The 12,500-nt window shown below is 42.9% G+C and overlaps 2 protein-coding genes across 3 annotated transcripts in view; one reads left to right on the plus strand and one right to left on the minus strand.

The window, feature by feature from the left end:
* Positions 1–92: 92 nt before the first annotated feature.
* LOC310715220 (protein shisa-like-2A) lies at positions 93–5,885 on the minus strand. Of its 2 annotated transcripts, none has more exons than XR_014530263.1 (4): positions 5,563–5,885; positions 2,381–2,517; positions 990–2,117; positions 93–446 (listed from the first exon to the last, which is right to left on the minus strand). XR_014530263.1 is itself a non-coding variant. In XM_083521538.1 (4 exons), the coding sequence occupies exons 1-3, from the start codon at positions 5,742–5,744 to the stop codon at positions 1,933–1,935; spliced, it is 504 nt and encodes a 167-aa protein (XP_083377664.1). In that variant the 5' UTR covers positions 5,745–5,870; the 3' UTR covers positions 93–232; position 1,932. The 2 variants fall into 2 exon arrangements, 1 of the variants encoding a protein (XP_083377664.1); XM_083521538.1 differs by having other exon boundaries at positions 93–232; positions 1,932–2,117; positions 5,563–5,870.
* A 5,555-nt stretch (positions 5,886–11,440) lies between these two features.
* The window catches only part of slc1a7b (solute carrier family 1 member 7b), an 18,344-nt gene continuing 17,284 nt past the window's right edge, over positions 11,441–12,500 (plus strand). Inside the window, exon 1 of the mRNA XM_083521544.1 lies at positions 11,441–12,347. Coding sequence (XP_083377670.1) covers positions 12,207–12,347 — 141 coding nt within the window. The 5' untranslated portion in view covers positions 11,441–12,206. The remainder of the gene's footprint in view (positions 12,348–12,500) is intronic.

Below are 12,500 nucleotides of genomic sequence, written 5' to 3' on the forward strand. Positions count from 1 at the left end.
ACTGCCCTGGAACACAAAAACCTAAAACCCAAAAAAAACTTAGGAGAGGAAGAAAAACATGCACTTTAACATGTGAAGAAAAAGAGCAAGTCAAGATCAAAAAATAGCTTTAATGTGTTTTTTTTAATCAATTGCATTCACAGTGTTGTTCTTTTTTACAGCACGTTTAATCAGGACTCTGAATTCGATGTGCACTTCGTGAAGTTTCAGAGACACGACACAGAGGGATTCACTGCAGACACAAACACAAATATTACAAAAAAAACCAAACAACTGGTGAGATTTCCCACAATTCCACTGGGGTGAAGAGTCTCTTAAAAAAAAATAATAAATCGTTCACAATCCTTTAAACCGAAATGGTTTCCAGGACGATGTGAAATGTTTTCATGCTACCAGATTAGCTGTAAAGTAAAATCCCCACGATGCATAGCAGATAAAGAACCAGGCTTTACGGTGATGTTAGCATATGGTCGCTAATTGCAGGACACAAGGTGTTAGCGTGTTCGGTGTTAGCATACGTTCGCTAGTTTTAATTAGTGCCTCTGTTGATGTATTTAATAAAAACATACTGAGATTATTATAAAAAAAAAAACAACACCTGAAAACGTTAATGTTGAGTGTAGAGGTGAGGACGAGGTACAGCTGAGATGGACAGATGAAAGCACTAAAGCGCTGCTGCATTGATCTCTTCAGGAAGAGACCCAGCAGAAAAGCAGTGTGGATAACGTAGGAACCTGTAAAGAAAAGTCAGAAGTCCTTCAAAAGCAGATTATAAACAGTAATATGAGAGCTGTTCATTTTCTTTCTGGTTTCTTTCTGATCTGTAGAAGAAGAAGAGCAGATGTTTGCAGGAGGGATCCTAATGATATTCTCTTCTCCTTCTTTGGAGCAGCTGGTGGGTGTTTATTCCATAGAAAACGGTCTGCTGGCTGATGAAGACGCATCAGATACTGAACACCACAGACGTATGAATGAAAACTGATATTCACGTGAGCTCGCATATCGTACAGCTTGCATAACGTTAACCCTGAGAACGGAACCTTCACGTTACGATGTCACGTCACGTAGGCCCGGCGCAGGCCGAGTTCACGATGGACGATAGTTTACGAAACAGCTTCCTACGATACAACGAACCCCATCAAACATCGAAAGCTCATGTTCAAGCAGGACTGAGGTACACTGTATGGCCAAAAGTTTGTGGACACCCGACCATAAGATTTCTATGTGCTTTTTGAAACACACAATTCTACATTACGTCTCCATGCGCTGTTGTAGCCTCCAGTCTACTGAGAAGATGTTCTACTGGATTTTTGTGGAGATTTATTCAGACATGAGGGTGTTAGTAAAGTCAGGTACTAATGAAGGTCAGGTCAAGTCAGGAGGTCTGGGGTGCAGTCAGCATGAACAATTCAGAGCTCTATAGCAGAAGAATTTCTACTCTAACTCATGTAAAGCAGATCTTCATGGAGCTGGCTTTGGGCACAGGGTCATTGTCATGCTGAAACAGGTTTGTGTCTCCTGGTTCAAGTGAAGGGAAAATTTCATGCTACAGCATCCAAAGACGTCTGATAGAATTGTGTGCCTCCAGGTTTGTGCTTACAGTTTGTGGAAAACCACATATGGCTGAAAAAAAGTCGGGTGTCCCAATACTTTTGGTCATACAGCATAAAAAAAACTAAAAAACATCTTGGATGCTGGTTGTTTGTTTTCTTTTCAGACAGAAGCACATGAACAGACACTCATTTGTCCACCAGGGGGCCCCGTAAAACTGCCATTTTTTTGAACGTTATATGTATATATTTTGTCCGCAGTTCATGTTCACGGTGAATCCAATGAAGGCGCCCCCTTGTGGTGTGTAACAGTGACGATAAAGCGGATGATAAGGGGGGGTTCTTCAGAACTGCTAAAAATAAATGTGGACAGTGACTGACTTTACGAAGGTCCCTCGACGTTAATGGTGGTGACCGTGGCCATGTAGCAGCGCTGAAACAGACGCTCCGGGTCGGGGGGCTGGTTGTCGCAGTGCAGTTTTCCTCTCAGGAAATGCTTGCGGAAGCCTTGAGGTCCGGACGGAGCGCTGCGCTGACTCGAACCCTCCTGGGGACCAGAATCGGACCCTGCAGATGACACAGTTACAGCGTTAAACCATGGTGTGTATTGTTACACAAATACGAGTCTTTTCAGGTAGAGGGCGCTATACATTGTTTAGAATTTATTTATCCATCATGTTTTTGTTGTTACAGCAGTGATTTTTCAGTCTTTCATTGTTGCTGCTCCTATATATATATATATATATATATATATATATATATATATATATATATATATATATATATATATATATGTGTGTGTGTGTGTGTGTGTGTGTGTGTGTCCATACCTGGCACTTGCAGTGTGAGACCATTATCGAGTCCTCGGGGTTTGGTGGCGATGAACAGGTAACACAGCACACACAGCGTGATGATGAAGGCCAAGAGAACCACAGCAGCTATGGACAAACCTACCAGAGCTCCAACACTGTGGGGGATAATGGGAGAAAGAGGGAGTGGGAAGAGAAAGAAAGAATGAATGAGACAGATGGGAAAAAAAAGAATGAACGAATAGAAAGAATGATTGAATGAGAGAGACGGAAGAGAAAGAATGAATAGGTAAATGAGAGAGAGGGAATAGGAAGAATGCGAGTGGGAAGAGAAGGAAAGAAATTATAATAGAATTAACGAATGAGAGAGAGAGAGAGAGAGAGAGAGAGAGAGAGAGAGAGAGAGAGGGGAAAGAAAAAAGAGTGAGAGAGTGGGGAGAGAAGAAGTTAGAGAAAGAGAAAGAGAAGAACGGTTAAATGAAAGGAACAAAAAAAAGAGAAATACTCATACGAAAGCAACAAGAGAAATACACCAGAGATTAGCATAAATGGAAAATCGGGGGTTTGGGGTGGGAGAGAGAGAGAGAGAGAGAGAAAGAGAAAGTGAGAGAGAGAAAAAGAGAAAGTGAGAGCGAGAGAAAGAGAAAGTGTGTGAGAGAGAAAGTGAGAGCGAGAGATGCACAGAAACGTCAGTGTTATAGCAGCGATAAACGCTCCTTCCCTCAGCAGCTCCTCTTTATTCTCAGCTTGTTACTGAGAAACCACAGAGACGTAGAAACTCCTCCTCTTCCTGTTTCCTTTATTCATTTTTTACTTTGAAACGTTCTCTCAGGAGCAGAGACGAAGCTTCGGATGAATTGTGTACGTGTAAAATAACGAGACGCAACCAGGATCAAACAGACAATTACAAACCCAGAGCTCAGGACGGGATTAGGCGATAATAAAGAGCTTATTACACTTCCATTAAAAAGCCATGAACGTTTGGTGCTCACGCTGGTCTCATTAAAATGTCTGCTTTAAAACATCAACGTGAACAAGTTTCGGTCAGAAACTGGCTCTTTATCAGACTGGATAGTTACTGCTGCAGCCATGTTGGATTAATTAGCTAGCTAGTGATTCAGAACCATCTAGCTAACTGCCTTCCACTGTTAAATAGCTGTTAAAAAAAAAACATTTGAGATACTGGCAGCATTGTTGTGTAGCTGTTTCTCATTGTTACTGTGGGGCATTGCATACAAAACCTAGCAAATAGCATTAGCAACTGTTACTAATTGAATTAGCATAATCCTAATTAGCATGGTATGTAATTGGGACAGCAGTCATGCAACGTTCTCTGGAGTTAGCGCAATCGTGATTCGACTGAAAGGAAAGTGTCAAATTAGCATAAAAGCGCAGGGCTTCTGCTTTATCAGATATCTATATCGGATTTCAGATCGGTTTTGAGGTGAAATTAAACGAACAGAAGAGCAAACATTCGGGAAATCGCTCAACCCGGGGATCGTCCACACACATAATTAGACAGGAATCCATTAAGAGCTGCTGTGAAGAAGTTCAATAAGAGGGTCAAAAGCCTCAGGTTCGAGGATAAAACTCAACACACACACACAAATAAAACCTAATTTTACTATTATTATTATTATGATAAAAAAAAATTACTTACTGAGATTAAAATTCATCCAGATGTAAAACAAACACTTTATTTATCATCCAGAATGTGTGTGTTCATGTGTCAGAACTTTGTGTAAAAACGTTTAAGTGCATGATGCTAAATTGCTTTCTGTGAGCGACACTAGCCTCCAGCATCACGCTCTTTAATTACAAGCTATAAATTAAAATTAAATAAGTCTCGAAGAGCTCCAGCATGTTCTTGCTAATAACTAGCCTTCAGCTGTGTCGCAGGACAACACTAAAATACAGCTTAGTCCAATTTTTAGGAAAATGCCAGCCAGCAGTAACATGAGCGGAAGGAGTCTCCAGTGTCAGCGCTAACAGTAAACACCCAGTCAGAGGTAAACCAGTTTTTTCAGGACAGAAGGCAGTTGTTCTGTTCATGTGGATGGAGTTCATATGGGAAACTGTTAAACAAAGCAGTTGGAGTGAACTCCTGGTGCTGTTTTCATTCTTTGTTCTTCTCCAGTTTGTCTACAAACTCATTCTGCCCCTTGAAATGTTTATTAAAAAAAAAACAACCCTCCACACTTGCAAAACTCAGCTCAGTGAAGTCATTTGGAAACGTGTAAAATCGTTTCCCACTCTGGATGGAACTGGAACTGGGTGTTACTATGGTTACAGGTGTTTATAAGGAGCGTGTTTGTTTAGAACGCTGATTCAACTGACAAACTATCTGTGTTCAGCCCTCTGAACTTACACCTGAACTTCCAGCCAATCACAATCCATTATTCACATCTTAACCTGCAGCCAATCACAATCCACTATTCACACCTGAACTTCCAGCCAATCACAATCCACTATTCACACCTGAACTTCCAGCCAATCACAATCCACTATTCACACCTGAACTTCCAGCCAATCACAATCCACTATTCACACCTGAACTTCCAGCCAATCACAATCCACTATTCACACCTGAACTTCCAGCCAATCACAATCCACTATTCACACCTGAACCTCCAGCCAATCACAATCCACTATTCACACCTGAACTTCCAGCCAATCACAATCCACTATTCACACCTGAACCTCCAGCCAATCACAATCCACTATTCACACCTGAACTTCCAGCCAATCACAATCCACTATTCACACCTGAACTTCCAGCCAATCACATTCCACTATTCACACCTGAACCTCCAGCCAATCACAATCCACTATTCACACCCGAACCTCCAGCCAATCACAATCCACTATTCACACTGACCGGTAATACAGATCATTTCTACCTGATCCTGTATGTCTGGATTTCATAAAGAATGGTTCTGAATGTAATGATCAGTACCTGCTGTCTGGGGTCGTCTCCAAAAATATTGGCACCTTCTTTAAAAGGGCATCAGAACATGATGGAACAGAAAATCACTCTTTACTGAGAGGTTCTGTGTGGAGCTCTGGTGTAAAAGATCTCCACAGGACCTTGAAGCCAGAGCCAAAGACGGACTGGAATGTTTTTAGGAAAGTTTGTGTGTGTGTGTGTGTGTGTGTGTGTGTGTGTGTGTGTGTGTGTGTGTGTGTGTGTGTGTGTGAGGTACCTGAGCCACCACATGTATCCATACTCGTAAGGGAAGAAGCTGTTGGGATCGTCACAGCAGTACTTGACGTCGTTGAAGCCGCAGCAGTACACGGCTCGAGCGTCTCCTCCGGCTCTGGGGCAGGTGAAGGCGCCGATCAGCTCGCGCTCGGAGGTGTAGTAACTCGAGCATTCCGCACTCATCCTGCAGAAACACGCACACGGAGGAGGAGAGAAGGATAGAGAGGAACAGGGAGAGGAACGGAGCGCAAAACAACAGAATCGCTGCAGATCAGATCAGAGACTCCGAGCAGCACTGAGCACCATTCTGCTGAGTGTGTGTTTAAACAGAGGGAGAGAGAGAGAGAAAGAGGGAGAGGGATGGAGGGAGAGAAGCAGCACGTGTACCTGTAGATGTCTCTCTCTCTTCCTCTCTTGCTCTGTGTCTCTGTCTCTCAAAATCTATGTGCCTCTCTCTGCCTTTCCTTCTTATTCACTCCATCTCCAGTTTCTTTGTTCTCTTCCTCTCACTTTTACACCTTTTTGATCTGCCTGTCTACTTCTTTCTCATCCCTCACTTTCTCTGTCTGCTTCCTCCTCATTCCTTTCTTTGGCTTTATCTCTCTCTCTCTCTCTCTCTCTCTCTCTCTCTCTCTCTCTCTCTCTCTCTCTCTCTCTCTCTCTCTCTCTTTTTGTTTTGCTTGCTCCTCTTTTTTTCCTCCTTCACCTCTCTTCATCATCTCTCTTGTTCTCTGTTTCCTTTTCTTCTCACTCTTTATTGTTCCCTTTTTCTGCATTCTGGCTCTGCTATCCTGCTGAAGGCTCTCTGACTCTCTGATCTGATCTGATCTGATGAGGATTTTGATGATGATGATGAGGATGTTGATGATGATGTCAGCAATCAGACCGAGTGGAATGCGATCGGAATTTCAGTCTCGGAAGCAGGAAGTCACAGGAAATAAACCTGCAAATGATCTTTATACGTGTGTGGAGTTTTTATTTAAATGTTCCTCCTCGTTGTTCACGTTCTCACGTTTATTTTGAGGTGTTCTTGAGAACGCTTTCGTATCGTACGTGTCTCTGCTCCTCCCCCGGGTGTGAAACACCTCCAGAATCACCACACCAGAGAGCAGATGCTGTAGAGGAAGCTGTTCCTCTGACATCTGATCAAATTAACTCTGACCTTCTGCTGTTAACAAGCAGACAGTCAGAGGGAAAGAAAGAGAGAGAGAGAGAGAGAGAGAGAGAGAGAGAGGGAAAGAAAAGAAAAGCAGGAGTGTCTGATCAGTCGTTTAGTGTTAATGAGTAAATGCTGAAGCCTGAGTAGGACTTATTAGAGATTCAGCTCCATCAGGAAGTGGAGGGAGATAAGAATGATTTATTTATTCATTTACAATCCTGAGTTCATCATCTGAGTTGCTGAAACGGCACTGATCCTGATTTTATTCCCTGTTTGAGTTTTTTTAGACCCTCAGGCACAATGATGAAGAAGAAAGACCTCGGCTGGGAGCAGGTCCGAGCGTGCGCTCACCAACCACAGCCATGTTTCTCCGAGCACTCGATTACAGCTAATGGAGGGAGTTTGCAGGACAGAAGGAGATGAGAACAACAGGGTTCAGAGAGAACAGGGGGGGGGGGGGTTCTTTCATTCATAACTGTTTCCATGACAGTTATAATTATAGATGCACATTTATTTGTTTCCACACAGAAGAATTTTTTTGCTGCAGAATTTTCAAGCATTGAATTCACTTAGGTGACACACACACAGACACACACACGGACCGAAATGACTTGCGCGCACACACACACACACACACACACACACACACACGGACCGAAATGACTTGCGCACACACACACACACACACACACACACGGACCGAAATGACTTGCGCACACACACACACGGACCGAAATGACTTGCGCGCACACACACACACACACACACACACACACACGGACCGAAATGACTTGCGCACACACACACACACACACACACACTCACACACACACACGGACCGAAATGACTTGCGCACACACACACACACACACACACACACACACACATTACACAAATCAATAATACACAAATTACTCATCCCACACAATTTATTCAATCTCACACACTGTCATACATAATTCACTTTATCACAAACAAATAACTCAATAATATACAGTTGACTAATCAAACACAAATGACTTATTCAAATGATGCAATACAACACAAATGACTCAAAAATAGATAAATGACACACACACACACACAAATGACTCATCATACACAAATGACTAAATACTACACATACTCACCCCCCCACCCCCATACACACACACACACACACACACACACACACACACACAATAATGCCATGTAAAAGATTTGAGTTGTGATTAAGGGAGGTCACTACAGTGGTGATAATGAGGCAGATGTGAATTAAAACTGGGGATTTTATTCTGAATAAATGGTGACATTTGCCTTCCAAATATCTCCAAAGCATCTTGTAAATACGGAGAAGAGCTGGTTAAGAGTGAGAAGTTTTCAGTGTAGAGGAGCAGGAACATTTTAGAAAGACATTCAGGTGCAGACTGATTTGGTTTCCACGTGTCCCTGTGAGTAACAATCCACATTTTGTTCCCAAACCCAAACAACGGCTTGATTTTCAGGTCTCATTTCTGTCCTGAGTCTCAGAAATCCGTGGATGTGTTTTTTTCATGGCTGTTTCTCAGCAGCGGCCCTCAACGTCCATCAGAGCTCCTTACAAGAGCTTTAAATAAATTATCCACTGCAGTGATTCAGCTTTTTCTTTTTATCGATTTGTCCATGTTCAGATTGCCGGAGCGATCGGATAAAAAACTTTACGGAAAAAACACATTCGCATTAGAGGTCACAGTGACCTTCGCTTCCATGAAGAGAAATAAGTGAAAGTGCGTTTTCCACTAAACACAGATCAGCGAGAGCCGAGTCTGGGTCAGGACAAATGGGTTTATGCGGCCTCGAGTCGGACTCGGCCACATTCCGGAAAAAATTAAAGAGCAATTATCTCTGCTGCGTTGCTGTAAAGATGCTGAGCGTTTATCTCAGGAGGCAGTTGGAGGTCAGACAGGAACAGGCTGCAACATTCTCACCTGTTATACAGGAACAGGAGAAACACCAGTAATCCTGCATGAAATATATCAACCATGCAGCTGCTACTGTAACATAACAGAATAAATTACACACTGTTTACTACAGTCACCACAACTGAGACGAAGAGAGCTGAAGGGGAAGGTTGTGCACTAGGACCCAGCGGAAACCTTCTGACCTCAACTACTGAACCCCTTAATTATAAAATTGTGAATATTACACACACACACACACACACACACACACACACAATACTGATCCACTATAACGCTATTAATATTTCACACGCACACACACGCATGACTGAATCATACACACACACACACACACACACACACACACACACACACACACACACACACACACACAATACTGATCCACCATAACTTATATTTCTCATGCACACACGAATGATTGAATTACACACACACACCCACACACCCACACACACACACACATGACTGTTCCAGCATAAGCATAACACTGAATATTACACGCATACACACACATAATTCAGTCATACACACACACACACACACACACACACACACACACACAAATGACTTAATCATGCACACACACTCACTCATACACTCACACGCAAACACTAACACACACACTCACTCACTTACACACACACACACACACACACACAGTCACACAAACAGAGGACCCCCCCCCCCCTATTCCCTGTTGTGTTTTGTGTAACTTTAAAGTGATCAGCCTGTAAGGAGGTGTGTGTTTATGGAAGGAGTCTCCAGTGTCAGTGCAGGTTCAGGTTTACACTTCAATGAGATCATGTGTGACGTAGCTCCGCCCTCGTTACATCAGGATTCTCCAAAAAATACTCAAAACCTGCACGAGTTCCTGGATAGAAGAGTTTATTTCTATCTTTTCCTCCTACAGCGTGAGTTTGAGGACGAGAAAATGAAGACCGGCGCATGTAAATCATCTCTGAACAGGAGGACGGAGTGGAGATGCGAGAGTGTTGTGCAGAGGAACACTGCAGGGCTGCTGATAATCCTGGCTAAAAATAGGTTTGTGGGTATTAGGAGGAAAATGGAACCTGTCGGATTTGTGCTTCCAGTGGAATGTTGTTTAATAGGTCGAGCTTTTCCAACAGGATGCTGGAGCTTTCTGCAGCAGCATGTTCTTCTTCTGCCACAGCAGTTTTTGTAATGATTACAAAAGTTCAATCCATTTATAGTTGAAATGAACAATTAATTTTTACGTCCTTTGATTGGACGGTCAGAATCCGTCACTAGTCGGAGCTCACAGTATGGGAGTGGCAGTAATAATAGCAGTATTGGCAGCAACAGTGGCAGCAATAACAGCTATAACAATAGTAATAATACTGCAGGTAATATGTAAATAACAGCAGCATTACTAAATGTAGTGACAGTGAAACTGGAAGTATTGTCAGTAACAGGAGTCGTATTGGGGAATTCTTGGAGGTGTTGGTGATTGTAATGGCATTAGTAGTGGCAGCAGTGGCAGCAGGACATCCCAGTCTCACGGCATTTCATAATATTGTCTACAAATCTACTGATTCGTGTTCATAGACACAAATTTCCCTCTTTTTTCGTTTCACTGTGACGACTTTCTATCTGTATCTGTATTTCAACAGGAAGTATTTTTGGTGCCTCCGCCAAAGTTTTCTTTCTGCCACTGGATACCACAGACGCTGTATTGTTTTTTTCTCTCGTTTGTTATTTAATCTTAAAGCACCATAACTCAACATTAACGCAGGAGATTTTATCCTTGTTTTATTGCTTTATATTCAGTAAACCACTCGCTATTATATACTACACACTATAAATCATCGTCACTGGTCAAAATACAGTAAATATTTTCTCCTGGTTAATTATGGAGACTGTGTTAATTAGAGACACACATTTATTACAGTATAACCCTAATCCCAACCCCCACCCTAACACTAACCCTATATTCTCTGATATAAATGGGAAAAAAGATTACCTTTGGAATTTCTGTCAGCATTACCCAAGATCCTCTGTTTCTGTTGCAATGGAGACAGAGCCAGATGGAGCTGTTCATGCTGAGTGACACGAAAAAAGAGGGAAATTTGTGTCCATGAACACGAATCGACAGATTAAAGTTCGTGACTACATCACGAAAAACTGTGAAAGTGTGTTGAGCAGGAACATCAGCACCAGCAGAAGGAATCCAAAAACATCACACACACACACTAATCTCCTCCTGACCCAAAACATCCAGACTTTTTTAAACATTAAATTCTACCACCATCACACACACACACACACACACACACACACACACACACACACACACACACACACACACACACACACACACCTGCATTCTCACAAATTACATCCACATTGTGGTTTTGTTCATTAATCAGAACGTTTTGTATTTATTGTGCTGGACATCTCAAATAATACCACATGTTCCCTGACAAGGCAGCTAGTTATCATGCTAACAGTGTGTACATCTCCAAGAAGACCACTCAGATCATTCTAGCCACCAAGGTCGAGAGTCTCTTGTAAGATTGTCCATGCTCCTCTCTTGGATCTGCAAGTGGACATCAGTTTAGAGTTAATACGTGCTACAGATATCTCAGTGATAAAACCAGCATCAGAGCTCATAAATCCTGACCCAGAAGATTCCTCCCTCTATTTATTGTTAAAGCAGACATCATATTCTACCACGCTGCCCCCCCCCCCGCCCTTCCTACCCCCTGCCCCCTACCCACCCAGTCTCTGCACCCCATAATCCTGCATTTTCGCCAGTGTTTCTTCTCAATCTGGTCTCATGAGGAGCAGATTATCAGAGATTAGATGAGTTGTTGCACACGCTTTATTCATTAATGTTATTAACGTCCACGTCAATGGAGTCCTCCAGCACATGGCCTACATACAGCAGCGAGAACCCACGCAGACATCATGAAAACGGTCACACTGTAAGGTGGAGGGTCATTTTGATAACATCACCATGTGATTGCTTTAGAAAACTGTTATTGAATTTTTTTGAAGTTGTAAAATGTAAAAACGTGAGTCAGTGGGAGAAGCGTCCACATCTTCCATTAGTATCCAGTGTTCTTCTACATTTCTGCTTTGCATATATATTACCCACAATCCCCTGCTCCAGTGAACCTTTCTGAATAATTTAGGTGAGAATTTACTATAGTAGGGCTGTAATTGGATTGGTCTGGTCCTCTGAGGCACTCCACCAGCTGTTCCTGCGCTCCTATTGGACGGAGCAGGAAATCTGCCAGGCATCTGTGAGAGGGTGTTAAGAAGGAGACAGTGGGAAAGAGGGACGGTCTCTTTAGTTTAACATCAAAGTGTAAAAGAGGAGAGAATAGCGACGGAGAGAAAAAGAAGTAATTGATCGGTATTAGTCAGAGTGTAAGGAAAGAGCTCAGAAACACTGTGTGTGTGTGTGTGTGTGTGTGTGTGTGTGTGTGTGTGTGTGTGTGTGTGTGTGTGTGTGTGTGTGTAGGGGAGTGAATCACCTGCAGGATGGGGTTGTAGTTAGTGTGTTAAGTCAGTTTTACAGCGATGGCGGTGGCGTTGGACGCAGTGTGTGTGCGGGTGAAAGGCGTCTGTAAGCAGAACGGGCTGCTCATCCTCTCTGTGCTCGCCGTCATCATCGGCTGCCTGCTGGGATTCTTCCTGCGCACCAAACAGCTCTCAGAGCAGGTCAGTGTTCATCTACTGCGCCTCAATATAACCCCAATACACACTCCTCCTCTTCCAAACACACTCTTCCTCTTCCAAACACACTCTTCCTCTTCCAAACACACTCCTTCTATTCCCAACACGCTCCTTCTATTCCCAACACACTCTTTATAT

The sequence above is a fragment of the Silurus aristotelis genome, assembly GCF_946808225.1.
Source record: "Silurus aristotelis genome assembly, chromosome: 19".
In the NCBI taxonomy this organism is placed as follows: domain Eukaryota; kingdom Metazoa; phylum Chordata; class Actinopteri; order Siluriformes; family Siluridae; genus Silurus; species Silurus aristotelis.

Excerpts from the sequence above, each read along its gene's own strand:
- LOC310715220 (XM_083521538.1), bottom strand. The coding sequence starts at position 5,744 with ATGAGTGCGGAATGCTCGAGTTACTACACCTCCGAGCGCGAGCTGATC. Across the intron at positions 2,518-5,562 it reads GGATACATGTGGTGGCTCAG|TGTTGGAGCTCTGGTAGGTT; the intron begins GTACCTCACACA and ends TATCCCCCACAG. Across the intron at positions 2,118-2,380 it reads TCTCACACTGCAAGTGCCAG|GGTCCGATTCTGGTCCCCAG; the intron begins GTATGGACACAC and ends TGTCATCTGCAG.